At 45.1% G+C, this 17,869-nt stretch overlaps 1 protein-coding gene across 4 annotated transcripts in view; it reads left to right on the top strand.

Annotated features, from left to right (window-relative positions):
• LOC147120871 (collagen alpha-1(XII) chain-like) overlaps positions 1 to 17,869 on the top strand; it is a 377,794-nt gene that overhangs the window by 245,332 nt on the left and 114,593 nt on the right. For all 4 annotated transcript variants that reach the window (XM_085979224.1, XM_085979223.1, XM_085979225.1 and 1 more), the window contains exons 46-50: positions 3,409 to 3,573; positions 5,018 to 5,056; positions 7,680 to 7,818; positions 15,826 to 15,968; positions 17,645 to 17,754. In XM_085979224.1, the coding sequence (XP_085835350.1) occupies positions 3,409 to 3,573; positions 5,018 to 5,056; positions 7,680 to 7,818; positions 15,826 to 15,968; positions 17,645 to 17,754 (596 nt within the window). The remainder of the gene's footprint in view (positions 1 to 3,408; positions 3,574 to 5,017; positions 5,057 to 7,679; positions 7,819 to 15,825; positions 15,969 to 17,644; positions 17,755 to 17,869) is intronic.

Below are 17,869 nucleotides of genomic sequence, written 5' to 3'. Positions count from 1 at the left end.
GACAGACTGGATGCAGAAGGAATGTTTCCCTTGGCGGGTGAGAACAGAACTAGAGGACATAATTTAAGGATAAGGGCTAAACCATTTAGGACAGAGATGAGGGGGAATTTCTTCACTCAGAGAGTGGTGAACCTGTGGAACTCATTGCCACAGAGGGCAGTGTACGCCAGCTCATTAAATATATTTAAGAGGGAATTAGATATATTTCTACGGGCAAAAGGGGTTAAGGGTTACGGAGAGAAGGCGGGGACGGGATACTGAATTAAAGGATCAGCCATGATCTCATCGAATGGCGGAGCAGGCACGAAGGGCCGAATGGCCTACTCCTGCTCCTATCTTCTATGTATCTATGTAACAATGAGGTGGGGTCACAAGGGGTCAAATGTTGCAGATGCTGGGGTCTGTATGAAAAACAAAAAACACAAAAAAACATTTTGTTTGCTGCAAATCACAGCAGGTCCGGACGCATCTGTGTAGAGAGAACAAGCCAACGACGACTCGAGCCTGGATGACCCTACGTCAGGTGGGGTTACATGTAGCGTGACATGAACCCAAGATCCCGGTTGAGGCCGTCCTCATGGATGCGGAACTTGGCTATCAGTTTCTGCTCTACGATTTTGCGTTGTCGTGTGTCTCGAAGGCCGCCTTGGAGAATGCTTACCCGAAGATTGGAGGCTGAATGTCCTTTACTGCTGAAGTGTTCCCCGACTGGGAGGGAACACTCCTACCTGGCGATTGTTGCACGGATCTGCTCAGACGAGGAGGAACGCGATGGACACCTACAGACGCTGAAAGACGCCCTCGTAACAACGGGATATGACGCTCGACTCGTCGATCGACAGTTCCGACGGGCCACAGCAAAAAATCGCATAGACCTCCTCAGAAGACAAACACGGGACACAACCAACAGAGTATCCTTCGTCGTCCAGTACTTCCCCGGAGCGGAGAAACTACGCCATGTTCTTCGCAGCCTTCAACATGTCATCGATGACGACGAACACCTCGCTAAGGCTATCCCCACGCCTCCACTACTCGCCTTCAAACAGCCGCACGACAACGCTAAATCGTAGAGCAGAAACTGATAGCCAAGTTCCGCACTCATGAGGACGGCCTCAACCGGGATCTTGGGTTCATGTCACGTTACATGTAACCCCACCTGACGTAGGGTCATCCAGACTCGAGTCGTCGTTGGCTTGTTCTCTCTACACAGATGCGGCCGGACCTGCTGTGATTTCCAGCAAACAAAATGTTTTTTGTCTGTTTTTTGTTTTTCATACAGATCCCAGCATCTGCAACATTTGACCCCTTGTGACCCCACCTCATTGTTCTTTGATGTAATGTTTTCCTGACTGACCTGTTTGGACACCATTCACACCTTTGATTGCTGTGATTATCTCTCTGCCGATGAGTGATAAATGGCAGTTAGAAAGATTACCTGTAATCATCTGGCATTATTCTCTGACTATATAAGCTGCGTCTTTATGCATCTCTCCACTTCACCTGACGTAGGAGCAGCGCTCCGAAAGCTTGTGATTTCAAATAAAACTGTTGGACTATAACCTGGTGTTGTGTGACTTCTTACAAAGATTCACAACCCTCTGAGTGAAGAAATTCCTCCTCATCTCAGTCTTAAATGGCCGACCCCTTATCCTGAGACTATGCCCCCTAGTTTTAGACTCTTCAGCCAGGGGAAACAACCTCTCAGCATCCTATTCCTTGAATATCTCTTAATGGCTCTTCTTTCATCCCCTCCCCCATTTCCCAGCCCCCAAACTGCCTTTTAATCTGTTTCATTTCCTGCCTTTTATTCTCAGTTCTGAAGAAGGGTTTCGACCTGAAAGGTTGACTCTGTTTCTCTCCACGGATGTTGCCTGGCCCGCTGAGTTTTTCCAGCGTTTTCTGTTCTCTCAGCATCTACCCTGGCAATCCCCCTCAGAATCTTATATGTACCTGAGCCATTCAACTAATTATCATTCACATGAATCAGCAAAATGACTCTACCTCATGGATTTAAATGCTAAAACATTCTTGGCAAGGGATACAAAGTGACTGCATGAGTAATGTGAGTCAGTTTTAAATCCTCCCTCCCTGCAAGTCATGTACAAGGTGACAGAGAGTTTGAAGCACTGATTACTCACAGATGATGGTGCATATGAAGCTGGTGGGGGGAGGGGGAGCAAATTTAAAGGGAGAAATAGTTGAAAACAGAGGATCAGATTGCACACCAGTAAATGGATCCTCTGATTAATAATTTGCAAATTAAACGTCATACTTTCAAGTGATTTAAGTAATTACTCAGTTTCATGTTGCTTGAATCATGATTATCCAAGGCACTTTTCTGTTGCTCGTTTTTTACACTCCCTATCCAGGAAGAGCGAACTTCATGCGTTACGCTCCCCACCCTCTGTCGACTTGGGCTCCGCTGAGCGATGCGGAGACCTGATTGTAATTAGATTATCAATTTTTTATTTTATTTTATTCATTCACGGGATGTGGGTGCCGCAGACAAGGCCAGCATTTATCGCCCATCCCTAGTTGCCCTTGAGAAGGTGGTGGTGGGCCGCCTTCTTGAACCACTGCAGTCCGTGTGGTGAAGGTGCTCCCACAGTGCTGTTAGGGAGGGAGTTCCAGGATTTCCAAGTCAGGATGGTGTGTGACTTGGAGGGGAACTTGCAGGTGATGGTGTTCCCATGCGTCTGCTGCCCTTGTCCTTCTAGTTAATACAGATCGTGGGTTTGGGAAGTGGGGGGACACACCAGCTCTCCATTTATACCAACTGGCAACCTTCCCCCACATTGGCAGATTCATAGACTCAGGGGACATACGCGTCAATGGTCAGTCCATTTATCCTCATGGTGACAAACAAAATGGTTTCCCGTTGGCCACGTTCCTATAATGCAAAAGCACCTTTAGTTTAATGCATGATCCTGTATTTCTTACCCAGTCATACCATCTACATGATTGATGAATTTGAACTCTCACCATCCCTTCCCATGAGTCTACAGATGGGGCCCACTATGGAACTGATGACTTTTTTTAACCAATCAATCAGAATAGAACATTTTGGGACACAGTATATGAGTAATTTGAGACATGACATGTGGTGAGTGTAGCGAGCTCGGGAGGAACAGGTGACTTTGGACCTCTGGCTCCCAAAGCTCTCCATCACTGGGGGTTTCCCTTGCCTCATGTCTGGGTCTGTTGTAGACTCATTGATAGAGATTGATTGCTGTGATTAGTCAACAACACCATTATCGTTGTATCATGGGACTACCAGGATGTTAGAAGGCGAACTAGGTGGACCTTGGTCTTTCTTCGTCCAGTAATCCCTATGTTTCTAATAAAAGCTCAATGATAATCGCTGACAATCTCTTAAATTGAAGAGATGTGCTTTTGTCTTCCTTGCAGGTTACAGCGTGTTTGTCGTGGGGGTGGCTGACGTTGATGTTACTGAATTGAAGAACATTGGCAGCAAACCCAGTGAAAGGCATCTCTTCATCGTGGATGATTTCGACGCTTTTGCGAAGATTCAGGATGAGCTCATCACCTTCCTTTGCGAAACGGCATCTTCAAGTGAGTTACTTCCCTTCATGTCATGGATTGGCTCCCTCTCTCCCTCGGCATCAATGAAACAGTCACCCCATTAATTAATTGCAAAGCTTCCAGCTTCCATGGAAAAATGGACGGAACCGCACAACGCAATTCCCCAAATGCCCATGTTGGAATAGCCCACCAACAAATGTAGACAACTGACTGAGGTAGCAGAGGGCTGCTCGCAGTAGTAGGACCGTACCCCAACGTGGATTAGTGCCAGCAAGGAAAAAGATCGGGGGCGCACAAAATCCGCTTTCATCCTGCTCAGTCGTGCGAGCAGCACCTCTTGTTCAGTGAGCCTGAGGGAAAAGTCTACCAAATGCAGCTCTTCCTCATCCTGTTTCAATCAGTCACCCTATCCTATCCTGCTAACGTTCCATGTGTAATTAGGGGGAAAGCTTGAACATATTTCTTGTGTGGTCTGCGAGAATCAGACACTTTTAAATATGCCTGCTCTTCCTTTAGCAGAAAATGACAGTGCTTCCTCGCTGCTGTAATCAGAGACTTGCAGCTAGCTGCGCATTGGAATGAAAAGGTTAATGCTAGCCACCAGCACTTTTAATGGGACTGGTTCTACCGTGGTGGTTTGCAATCAGTTCTGTCCTCTGACCCATGCCTTAGGTTGTTTTTTATTCACCAAATGTTCTCCCCTGCCCACCTGAACAGTCTAACTCATTTGGCGCCACGCTTTGACGGGTGCTAAGAGCCCTCCAGTAGCGTGTTTAAGTGGCCATTATCGATTGTTGGCAAGCTGTTTGGACCATGGAAGATGTCACAGCCAAGACCAATCTCACCCGACATTGGTGGCGTTGCTGGGTCGCCATCAGGAACATCACTGAATGTCTGCTCCTCCCTAACCCAGGAACTCAAAGCCTATTGCTGTGCCCCTCCCTCCCCAGATGAGATCAGCGCAGACCAGGTTCGAAGCTGGGATATTCCCTCTCTGTATGGTTCACTAGCAAACCACAAGGTGCGGTTACCCACTGAGTCTTTTTTTTTTGAATATATAAAAATGAAATGTGTTATTACTGCCGCGGAGCCCGCCTTCTGCTAAAGGGGATACGAGGGCTGAATCTCCACGGGACTTCACCCCATCGACTGCTGCCACTTCAACAGAAGATCCACGGGAAATCCTGGAGAAACCATGTCACCGCCTCTCCGAGGTCTCCGCGGATCTTCAGACGAAATTGCCGCTAACGATCTGGGAGGAAATCCCCGCAGGAATTCAACCCCACCGTCTGAAGAACCGGACTTAATGAAGCAGCAGTGACAACGTAACGGAAAAAAGCTCCCTCCTTCCCTGCACAGTGAATACGAGGAGAAAGTTTCAGCCGTGATCCGATGACAAAGTTATTATGCATGTCTTTTTTGAGAATGGTGTGTTTTTTCCCGATTAATGTTTCTTTCCTTTGTCACATTGCAGCTTGCCCACTGATTTATCTCAATGGATTCACTACACCAGGTAAGGGACACATTGGAGTCAGTCCTGTTCTCCCACTGAATCTGCCACCATCACACTAAAGACAGTTTCACTGAAGCCCGGAGGAATGTGACGCAGTACTGGAATGGAATGTCCATTGTGACTTTCAGAAGTTGGATAAATGGCTTGTTTAAATATTATATTTATTTTTTAATTAAGGCCTGTAAACACAGCTGCCTTTATACCTCATGTGTGGGCGAAACATCCCTGAATATTTGTGATGGATTATATCTCTCTCCCTCCCTCTCACCTCTTCCTCTTTCTCGGCCCCCCTCATCACCTGTGTCTCTCTTCCTCTCACTTTTCACCTGTCTCTCCCCCTCACCTCTCTCTCCCTTTTCACCTCTCTCCACTTTTTAACTCTTTCTCCCTTCTCCTCTCTCTTCTTAGCTCTCGCTCCCTCTTACTTTTCTCCCTGCCTGCTTTTCACTTCTTCCTTGGTCAATTTCTCCTCTTCTCTCTTTCCCCTTCTCACCTCTCGCTCTGTTTTCCATCTCTTTTTACTTACTTCTCCCTTGCTCATCTCACTCTCCCTATTCTTACCACTCTCTTGTCCCCTTCTTATCTCCATCTGTCTCCCTATTCTTACCATGCTCTTTCACCTCATCTCCATCTATTTTCTCTCTATTCTTGCCACTCTTTCCCCCTCTCACCATTCTCTCTTTCCTCCTTGCTCAGGTTTTTATATAGCCCCCTATCTCTTTCTCTGTTGGGACTTCCCAGGTAGGTTTAGGAACCCAACTATCATGGATGTGAGCTTATAGAACATAAGAACATAAGACGTAGGAGCAGGAGTAGGTCATTTGGCCCCTCGAGCCTGCTCCGCCATTCAATAAGATCGTGGCTGATATGATCTTGGCCTCAACTCCACTTCCCTGCCCGCCCCCCATAACCCTTGACTCCCTTATCATTCAAAAATCTGTCTATCTCCACCTTAAATATATTCAATGACTCCGCCTCCACAGCTCTCTGGGGAAGAGATTCCAAAGATTCACAACCCTCTGAGAGAAGAAATTCCTCCTCATTTCCGTTTTAAATGGGTGCCCCCTTATTCTGAAATTATACACCCTAGTTCTAGATTCCCCCACGAGGGGAAACATCCTCCCTGCATCTACCCTGTCAAGCCCCTTCAGAATCTTATATGTTTCAATAAGATCACCTCTGATTCTTCTAAACTCCAATGAGTCCAAGCCCAACATGCTCAACTTTTCTTCATGCGACAACCCCTTCATTTCCGGAATCAACCTCGTGAACCGTCTCTGAACTGCCTCCAATGCAAGTATATCCTTCCTTAAATAAGGAGACCAAAAATGTACGCAGTACTCCAGGTGTGGTCTCACCAACGCCCTGTACAGTTTTATACTCCATTCCCTTTGCAATAAAGGCCAACATTCCATTTGCCTTCCTAATTACTTGCTGTACCTGCATGCTAACTTTTTGTGATTCATGTACAAGGACCCTCAGATCCCTCTGTACCTCAGCATTGTGTAACCTCTCCTCATTTAAATAATAATTTGCTTTTTTATTTTTCCTACCAAAGTGGATAACGTTGCATTTAGCCACATTATACTCCATCTGCCAGATTTTTGCCCACTCACTTAGCCTATCTATATCCCTTTGGAGATTCTTTGCGTCCTCCACACAACTTGCTTTCCCACCTATCTTTGTATCATCAGCAAATTTGGCTACAGTACACTCGGTCCCTTCATCCAAGTCATTAATATAGATTGTAAATAGTTGAGGCCCCAACACTGATCCCTGCGGCACCCCAATAGTTACAGTTTGCCAACCTGAAAATGACCCATTTATCCCGACTCTCTGCTTTCTGTTAGTTAGCCAATCCTTTATCCATGCTAATATATTAGCCCCAACCCTGTGAGCTCTTATCTTGTGTAGTAACCTTTTATGTATTAATGCCCTGTGGAACAATGAGTTAGAACAACAGTTCATATTCCTGTTAGTTGAAATTCAACGAATATTCCTGATAAATATCTCATCCTCATAGTTGTCCTTATATATTCGTACCAACGATATACTTTAGATATAAGGCTAGATGGTGTACCTCAGCAAGATGTTTTGGGTAGCGTTGTCCAAGTCAACCTGGATCTTGTTCTCAGCGGCAATAGAAGTAGATTTTCTGGGAGGCATATTTGGGTTGTGATCAGGAGCAGGGATCTTAATTGATTTGTCCCCACCCTTCCTAGACCAGAGACACTGGCCGGGCATTTGGTCAGAGCTCTTCCTGCTCCGACGCTGCAACTCCGCTGGAAGTACGGCAGAAAGCCTGTTTACGCATGTAAGTGAGGGGGGGTTCGGGCACACCTCTGGCAAAGTTGTGGCAGAAGAGCGGGAGCAGCTCCGAGGAAATGTCTGGCAGCTGAGATGGATGTTCCTCCCTTACTGGGGAGAAAAGATCTGGGATCTTACTGATCCATACGGATCAGGAGTAAGCCAAGTAGTGCATCCACCCAATGAACCATCAATGCATCAAGTTGCTCATGCAACAGGAACTGAATACTTTTTTTGTCATTTTATGATGTTGCACAATATTTACACCATCTAAGAGAAATGAGAATATCTAAGATATGTGTCTTCTATTCTGAAGGTTACAGGATGCTGGAGACATTCAATATGACGGAGAAGGAAGCCGCATCTATTGCAGGAGTTTCTATGGAACCAGGGTCTTTCAATGGCTTTACGGCTTACAGCATTCATAAGGATGCACACCTCCATCAACCTACAATGTAAGTTCAGGTACCAGAGCTCACAGTCACTGTCAGTATTATGCTGCCTCTTTCTCTCTATCTCTCTCTCACTTTCTCTTTCTCTGTCTCTCTTTATCTGTCAGTCAGCTGTGGCTCAGTGGTAACACTATTAACTCTGATGTCAGAAGGTTGTGGATTCAAGCCCCACTCGAGAGACTTGAGCACATAATCTAGGTTGACACTTCCAGTACATTACTGAGGGAGTGCTGCACTGTCGGAGGTGCCGTCTTTCAGATGTGATATTAAACCGAGCCCTGTCTGCCCTCAGGTGGATGTAAAAATCTCATGCTATTATTTGAATAAGAGCAGGGAATTTCTCCCCAGTGTCCTGGCCAATACGTATCCATCAACCAACATCACTAAACAACATATAATCTGGTCGTTATAGCATTGGTGGTTGTGCATAAATTGGCTGCTGTGTTTCCTCCATTACAACAATGACTACACTTCAGGAGAAAGGACTTCCATTAGCTTGAAAGCACTTTGGGGTGTTCTGAGGTCGTGAAAGAAGCTATATAAGAACATAAGAAATAGGAGCAGGAGCAGGAGCAGGCTATTCGGCCCCTCGAGCCTGCTCCGCCATTTAATGAGATCATGGCTGATCCGATTTTGGCCTCAACTCTACTTTCCTGCCCGCTCCCCATAACCCTTGACTCCCCTGTTGCTCAAAATTCTGTCTAATCTCAGCCCTGGATATATTCAATGACTCCGCTTCCACAGCTCTCTGGGGTAAAGAATTCCAAAGATTCACGACCCTCTCAGAGAAGAAATTCCTCCTCATCTCCGTCTTAAGTGGGTGACCCCTTATTCTGAGACTATGCCCCCTAGTTCTAGATTCCCCCATAAGTGCAAGCTCTTTCCTTTCTTTACATGGTATTTACACAAACAGGCAAATCGGCCCAACAGATCGCTATCAGTTGTTAATACTCTCACCTGTGAGAGACAAGACTGTGGATTCAAGCCCCACATCTAGACTCAAGCTCATACTCTAAACAGAGCCCCAGTACAGGATCTGAGCGAGTGCTAGATTGTTTGGAGACCTTTTCTTTGACTAAGATGTTAAACCAAAGCCCGGTCTGTTCCTCGAGATAATTTTAAACAGCTTCATTTGAAGTTGAGTAGTGGAGTCTCCCAGTGTTGTGGGTAACATTCCTCTCTAACCAACAGCGCCAAAGACAAAGTAACTGGTCATTTATATCACTGCTCTTTGTGGAATCTTATCATGCACAAACTGGTTACAATAAATCTCTTCAAAACAACAGTCACTGCACTTCAAAAAAATAATTAATCACATATGAAGCACTTTGGGATGTTTCTCAAAGCTTCCAGCCTTACAATTCCGTCACCCACCCCCAGCGCCCCCATTCATCTGATTCTGGCCTCTTGTGGCATCGTCCCCTCCCTTCACCCCACTGACAGGTACAGTAGCATAGTAGTTATGTTGCTGGACTTGTAATCCATAGCACTGGTCTAATGGCTTATGAGACATGAGTTCAAATCCCACCACAGTAAATTAAATAAATCTGGAATAAAAAGCTAGTGAAGCTACCGGGATTGTTGTAAAAACCTATCTGGTTCACTAATGCCCCTTTAGGGAAGGAAATCTGCCATCCTTACCTGGTCTGGCTTATATATGACTCCAAACCCACAGCAATGTGGTTGACTTGAAAATAAACTTACGGGGATAGAGCAGGGGAATGGAACTAACTGGATTGCTCTACATAGAGCTGGCGTGGACTCAATGGGCCGAATGGCCTCCTTCTGTGCCGTTATGACACTCTGGGGGAGAAATTCAGTATCGCCCCGTTTGGGGCGCAATTATCTGCCAGGCCGAAAGTTTAGCGCCTGGTGCTAATTATCGCCTCCGACTGCAAACTTGGCTTCTATCACCCCTGGAGGTGATTGGAGCGCTAAAACAGGCGCTACACACCTCTCTTAAGGTGCTAACGCTGAGGAGTGAGGCGCGACCTCAGAGCGCTGGCGAAGCTCATGTGATGTCAGTCAGCAATGGAACACAGACACACTGGCGCCGGCCAGTTCTTAAAGGGGAGGGTCGATCTTGCTCTCCATCCACACCCTGTTCATTGCAGCCTTGAATCTCGGCCTGGAGAGACCTGTACATCAAATTTGCTGGAAAGAACAATGGAGAGGCCCAGGGAAAGAGCTCAGAGTGCAGCCCCCACAGTCTCTTCTAAATCGATACAAGGAAGGGCAAATCAAAATGAACCTGCAAAGTGCTGCTCAGTACCCAAAACTCCTTCACACAGCGTTGAATCTCTCCGAGAAGTCTCTCTCAGAATACGTGGTGCAAAAATGTCGACGACAAAAAAAGGCAGGAAGCGGTCGCCTTTAAATAGCGCTCCCCCAGTCCCTTTCTGACTGCAAAACGCTCCCCTCAACCAGGCGGTAAGGCAGGGGGCGCTACTCAATATCCGGTCCGGGGCGTTGCACGCTCGACTGATGTCACGATCTGCGGGCGCAGGAGATTGCGACGGTAGTGTTTAGCGCCACCGCAAAATGTCTGGTCAATTTCGCGAGTGGTGCAAATATCGCCGCGCCCAGGCGCTAGTTGCTTTGCGCCCCATTAGCGCCCTCTTGGGAGGCGCAAAGCAACCGAATTTTTCCCCCATGACTCTTAACTGTTCTCTGAAATGGCCTAACAAGCCACTCAGTGTATTCAAGAAGGTGGCTCACCACCTTCTCGAGGACAATTAGGGATGGGCAATAAATGCTGGCCTTGCCAGTGATACCCACATCCCGCGAATGAATAAAAAAAAAACATTGGTGGCCGTGTCTTCAGCCATCTAGGCCCTACAATCCAGTCCTCCACCTCCTTTCTGCTGTAGGACCCTTCTTTGACCAAGCTAATGGGCCTGAATTTGCTGAAATCTTGCGCCATAGTAATGCCGGATCAGTGACATACGGCATTATTACAGCGCAGAAATCCAGGAAATTATGACGCAAGTGACTTATGCCATTAAGTATGCCAGGCTATAATTTGCTGGAACTTTTGCGCTGCTCCAGAGAACCTCGCTGATAAAGTTGAGCGACTAATTATCATTGCACCGCTCCCCCCATTAAAATCAATGCCGAGATTGAGTTTACTGAATTAACACCTCTGTGATCACCACAGACACATCGACCATCAGAGAATGGCACTGGTGGGTCCAACATCAGTAAAGTATTCAATCGCTCAGCAGGTTGCCTAAGGGGAACATCTTTACTGATTTGTTTTGACAGCCAGACATGTTTCAATCGACTGATATTATTTCTATATGATGATTTATTGAAGCTCGTGCAATGAGCATGGATTGCCGTGGGCTACTGTCTTCTCACAAATAGTTGGGGGAGGGGGTTTTCTTCCCCAAGGAAGATCGTTTTCCACCTTTGCTGCCTGGATGTGAAGCATCGCCTAGGGCAGCAGAGCAAGGAAAATCTGGTGAGGAGGTTCATGCCTCCACCCCCGCTACCACTGAACCTGACAGATTTTCTTTACATTAATTAGAACTGAAAGAAAATCGGGCAAGGATTATTACTGGTATGCAATCTACCCCGCCAGATTTCCCTTTCTGCGCTTCTACAATCGATGCTTCATGTGCAGGTGGTACAGACTTAAAAATCTTAGTGGCCTTGGAGAGGGTTCACAGGAGATTTACTGGAATGGTACCGTGGATGAGGGACTTCAGTTACGTGGAGAGACTGGAGAAGCTGAGGTTGTTCTCCTTCGAGCAGTGAAGGATAAGAGGAGAATTAATAGAGGTTCAAAATCATGAGGGGCTTTGATTGTTTCCAGTAGCAGGGTCAGTAACCAGAGGACACAGATTTCAGATAATAGGCAAAAGAACCAGAGGGGAGATGAGGAGAATTTTTTTTTATGCAGTGAGTTGTTGTGATCTGGAATGCACTGCCTGAAAGGGCGATGGAAGCAGATTCAGTAGTAACTTATAAAGGGTATTGGATAAATACTTGAAAAGGAAACATTTTCAGGGCTATGGGGAAAGGGGAGTGAGACTAATTGGATAGCTCTTTCAAAGAGGCAAGCTCAGCTAAATGGCCTTCTGTGCTGTATGATTCAATGACTAGAAATGTATTTGAGGCTTTCCCAAGCCCATTTCATTAAAAAAAGATAGACCTGTATTTCGACAGCGCCTGTCACGGCCACCGGTCGTCCCAAAGCGCTTTACAGCCAATGACGTACTTTTGAAGTGGAGTGACTGTTGTAATGTAGGAAACGCGTCAGCCGATTTGTACACAGCAAGCTCCCACAAACAGCAATGTGATAATGACCAGATCATCTGTTTTTAGTGATGTTGATTGAGGGATAAATAGTGGCCCCAGGACACCAGGGAGAACTCCCCCTGCTCATCTTCGAAATAATGTCATGGGATCTTTTACGTCCACCCAAGAGAATAGACAGGGCCTCGGCGTCTCAGCTGAAAGACTGTTATGGTTACAGAGCAAGGAAATATTCATCAATCTTGATGAAATGTACGGAAGTGAAAGGACAATGTTTTGTTGTACGGAATGAATCCACACCAAAAGACGAGCATAGTTTGTGGGCACGCCATACCCCAAGCCTAGTGAAAATATCATTGCTAAGCAATGTGTCTGGGATATATTTAGGGAAAGCCAAATCCACAATCATGCTAAATAGAAGGTTTGAAATAATTGACTAGTGGTTAACCAAGCAGCAAAATAATAATTGCTTACCACAGTTGAGATTTCGTCAATTATATCATACAGTCAAAAGGTCACATCCTGGAACAATGTCTCTCTCTCTCGCTCACACACTCCCTCTGTTAGCTCTGGCTCAGTGGGTAACACTCTTGCCTCTGAGTCAGAAGGTTGTGGGTTCAAGTCCCATTCCAGAGATGTGAGCACAAAATCTCGGCTGATACTCCAGGGCAGTACTGAAGGAGCACTGCACTCTCAGAGGTGCTGTCTTTCGGATGAGACATTAAACCTAAGGCCCCGTCTGCTTTCTCAGTAGATGTATGAGATCCCATGGCGCTATTTCGAAGAAGAGCAGGGGAGTTCTCCCTGGTGTCCTGGCCAATGTTTATCCCTCAATCAACATCACTAAAACAGACTATCTGGTCATTATCACATTGCTGTTTGTGGGAGTTTGCTGTGCACAAATTGGCTGTCATGTTTTTTATATTACAACAGTGACTGCACTTCAAAGGTACTTCATTGGCTGTAACGTGCTTTGGGACGTCCGGTGGTCGTGAAAGGCGTGATATAAATGCAAGACTTTCTTTTTTACTTTCTTTTACTCTCTCCCCAATCTCTTTCTTCACTGTTTCTCTCTAAAAATAGAAAACATGTTTCGATCTTCAGTGAAATTGCACATTTACTGCAAATATTCAGCTTCATATTTTGCATTATTTTAATGAATTCTCAACTAAGATTGGGCTCCTGATATCTCTGTAGGAGCAACCAACCTTATTTTTCTCTTAAATTGCTGAGTTTTGCATCATTTAAACCCTCGTTTAACCTTGAATATACTTTACCTGACGACAGTATTTGCATTTGAGTTGATGAAGTCCTACAAAAAAGAGATTGGGTCTTTCCAGGGGAAAATTTTGACTAAAGCAATGAAATATTGTATGAGACACAATATTGTTTCACTGCTGGTAGTAGAGGGAGCTGGGGGATGGTTGTTGGCAGAGCGCAGCAGACCGCAGTTGAATAGTACAGTTTGGAAGATGGATGAATATCTTAAAGAGTTTTCACAAAATAGGTTCAACCCATTAGAAAGAAAAAGGAAAGACTTGCATTTATATAGCGCCTTTCACGACCATCGAATGTCCCAAAGCGCTTTACAGCCAATGAAGTACTTTTAAGTGTAGTCTCTGTTGTAATGTAGGAAACACGGCAGCCAATTTGCGCACAGCAAGCTCCCACAAGCAGCAATGTGATAATGACTAGATAATCTGCTTTAGTAATATTGATTGAGGGATAAATATTGGCCAGGACACCAGGGATAACTCATCTACTCTTCTTTGAAATAGTGTCATAGGATCTTTTATATCCATCTGAGAGGGCAGACAGGGCCTCGGTTTAACTTCTCATCTGAAAGACAGCCCCTCCGACAGTCAGTGCTGTACTGGAGGGTCAGCCTAGATTTTGTGCTCAAGTCTCTGGAGCAGGACTTGAACCCACAACCTTCTGACTCAGAGGCGAGAGTGCTGCCCACTGAGGCACGGGTGACACATGATTACATTTCATCCTTACTTGGTTATCAATGGATATGGGAATATTTATGCATAAGTTACTCTCGGGAGGTTAAACAAGCGGGATAAAGTCCAAGAGAGGATAGATTATACATGGTCTTTGGATAGGTGGATGTATATATGGATTTTCAGAAGGCATTTGATAAGGTACCAGCTGAGAGACTTGCTGCAAAGATTAATGCACATAGTATTAAAGGGATTATTGCCGAATGAATACAGCTTGGCCTAGTTGCTAGCACTCTTGACTGTGAGTCAGAAGGTCGTGGCTTTAACCCCACTCCAGAGACTTGAGCACATAATCTAGATTGACACTTCAGTGCAGTACTGAGGGAGTGCTGCATGATGGGAGTGCTGTTCTTCAGATGAGACGTCAAACTGAGGTCATATCTTTTCCGTTCACAGTTTTAAATGCACGTGCCTGCTGGGATTTGAGATTTTCAGTTTCTTATTGCCAGCCGCTTAGACTATGGAATTTTCTGCGACAAGCTTGCCCTTTGAAGCAGAGTCTATAAACTCCTTTCAAATGGAATTAGTTCCTAGAAAAAAGAGGGATATGAAAGGATGTTGAGAACGAGCAGGACAGTGAGGCTCATGTGAAGAAAGGCACTCTAGCCCAGACTTGTTGGGCCGAATGGCCTATTTCCAATTCTCAGCCACCGTTGTGCTGTAGCTTCGGGTAAACAAAGGAATTGAGAGGAAGATAGAAGAGTTGTATTCTGAAATTTAAAAGAAACCCAATTGGGTATCGTTTCATCTGTTTAAAATTAAAGAAGGGTGCTAGAATTATTTAGCTATAGAGCTTTCCTTTAACTGTATATACCATGCAGTCGGCCCAGTTTGCTAATTGACATGAACAGATATGAGAGTGAAACACGGCAGTATTTCATAGTTGCAATTTTCGCCTATTTGGGAATTTTGGAAGAAAAATATTTTGCTCGCAAATGCCATTTCTTCACAAACCTCTATGGAGAACCCTGGCAATCAGAGCCGGAAGGATTTAAATTTTCCACCGTGTGTCTGATGGATGTCAAAACTTGAGCACATAATTGAGGCTGGCATTCCAGTACAGTACGGAGGGAGTGCAGCCGTGCCAGAGATGGCATTTAAAAAAAAAACAAGGCCCCAACTCTTTGTATTTGGTTGGATGTTAAAGATCCCACTGAAGAGGAAATAGCTCCTTCTTTAGCTTGGGTTAGTTTTTATCTGATTTATGCTTGTGTGAAGCACCTTGGGACTTTTTTCTACATTAAAGGCGCTATATAAATGTAAGTTGTTGTTGAGTTCTACGGTCCTGGCCAATATTTTTCAGCCAACACAGATTAACTGATCATTCATCAAAATGGCTGCCGCCTCGACTTATGTTATGTCATGAGGCCGAGAGAAACAAAGGTCATCAGGTCCATGTTCACTTGCCCCATCTTTTTGTTGAATCGTATCCCCATGTACCGACCCTCCCTCTCCCCCCAGAGACCTGTTGTCAGATCAGGACTTATCGGTCAGAAATTCCTCTGCGACCTTCTCAAAGGCAATCAGACAAGCCCAGGAGGGGCCAAGCCTTCGGAATAATTAACTTTACCCCCCTTTTCTAACGGCAGTCACAGTAACTCAAAATTAACTCATTGCAGTATGTGAACTACTCAGAAGGCCGTGATGAGGTGCTACAGAAATGAACATCTTTCTTTTTACAGCAACTTCTTTTCAATAATTTACCTCATGGTTGGCCAATGAAATGTCTTTTATTGTCAAACAGAGAAATTCATCCTTATGGCCTGCCACCAACCTATACCATCATGATGCTCTTCCGCCTTCTCCCAACAACCACCTCTGAGCCTTTTGCCATTTGGCAGATCACGGACCAAGATTACAAGCCAGAAGTTGGAGTGACTCTAGACGGTGAGTTGTGCTTCCTAGTGCATGTCAGTCAGGTAGATATCAGTGCTGTGGGTCTATACTGAGACACTAGACCTTTCCTTATTCCTAAAGTTTGACTGGATTTTCTTTTTATTTGGAAGGCACAGTAAAGCCATCCGCATATTTCTAGACACCAAAGTATAGAAATTGTTGAACTAGAATGCTGAACACATGCGATTGGTTCATTAGCATCTTTTGTTTATTTGTTCTTGGGATGTGGGCAACACTAGCAAGACAGTTTTTATTGGTCATCCTTAGTTGCCCTGAGGCTGTTAAGAGTCACCCACATAGTGTGGGACTGGAGTTACATGTAGAACAGACCAGGCTCACGTGGCAGGTTAACCTTCCCTGCAGGACTTTAGTGGTCCAGTTGGGTTCATACAACATTCCCCAGTTTTCCAAATTTATTGAATTCATCTTAGCCACTTTCCATAACGGGATTTAAAAGTTCCCATCCTTACTTAAAAATCCCTTCATAGTTGCTTTCAACCAAACCACTGACAAAGTTATGGCAGGAGATCCAGGAAGTCCTTAGGGAACTTCTAACCCAAGAAGGCCATTAGGTCCAAGATGTTCATCACTTTGTTGGAACATAGGAACAGGTGTAGGCTATTCAGCTTCTCGAGCCTGCACCACCATTCAATTAAATCATGGCTGATCTGTATCTTAACTCCATTTACCCACCTTAGCTCCATATCCCTTGAAACCCTTACCTAACAAGAAGCTATCAGTACTCACCGGCCCACCTCCATTCAGTCCCTTCTCTCTCTCCAGATCTCAATTGTACTGTCCTAGCTCACTGCCCTTTGATGAAACTTATTCCAATAATCAAATACTCTTTGTGTACAAAGGGTCTGCCTGACCGTCATTCTCACTTCCAACATCTTTACTTCTATTACAAAAGCAAAATACTGCGGATGCGGGAAATCTAAAATAAAAACAGAAAGTGCTGGAACTACTCAGCAGGTCAGGCAGCATCTGTGGAGAAACAGAGTTAATGTTACAGGTCGATAACCCTTCGTCAGAACTGGAAAAAGTTAGAGATGTAACAGGTTTTAAGCAAGTGCAGGGGCAGGGAAAGGGGGGAGAGGAGGAAAGAACAAAAGGGAAGGTCTGTGATAGGATGGAAGGCAGGAGAGATTAAATGAAAAAGAGATAATTGTACAAAGCAAAAGGAGATGGTAATGGGACAGATAAAGAAACAAAAGATTAGTCGAGAAGAGGTGTAAATGGGAATGTCAGAATCATGAACAGCTGCCATGTGAAAAAATAGGGGCAGAGGTTATAGTCTGAAATTGTTGAACTCTATGTTGAGTCCAGAAGGCTGTAAAGTGCCTCATCGAAAGATGAGGTGCTGTTCCTCGAGCTTACGTTGAGCTTCATTGGAACAGTGTAAGAGGCCGAAGACCGAGCAGAGAATTAAAGGGACAGGCGACCGGAAGCTCGGGGTCATGCTTACGGACTGAACGGGGGTGTTCCGCAAAGCAGTCACCCAATCTGCGTTTGATCCTTACTTCTAAGCTGTGTCCCCTGGTGTTTTGAACCCTTCATCATATTGAACAGTCTCACTGTACAGTTAAGAAAATGGGTCAATTCAGTAGAATATGCCTCCCATTTAATAAAGTAGCACCTATTAACATTTTCCCCCCAAACTATAGGCAACAGTAAAACACTGTCGTACTTTAACAAGGACGAGAGAGGAGAGTCCCAGACCATCACATTTGACAATGATGATGTGAAGAAAATCTTTTACGGAAGTTTCCACAAGGTCAGTGCTTATTTGTCTTTTATTCTGTTGATGGCTTTCTAATTCCTGTGATTAGGTCGATGTGTGAGTCCTTGGGGAGACAGAGTTCCCTGGAATGTAACCTCTAGGCAAGTGG

The sequence above is a fragment of the Somniosus microcephalus genome, chromosome 3 (assembly GCF_052327205.1).
Source record: "Somniosus microcephalus isolate GS21.2 chromosome 3, FLI_Smic_1.0, whole genome shotgun sequence".
Lineage (NCBI taxonomy): Eukaryota > Metazoa > Chordata > Chondrichthyes > Squaliformes > Somniosidae > Somniosus > Somniosus microcephalus.
Note: the sequence above shows the minus strand (reverse complement) of the source record. Positions and strands in the feature narration are given on the sequence as shown.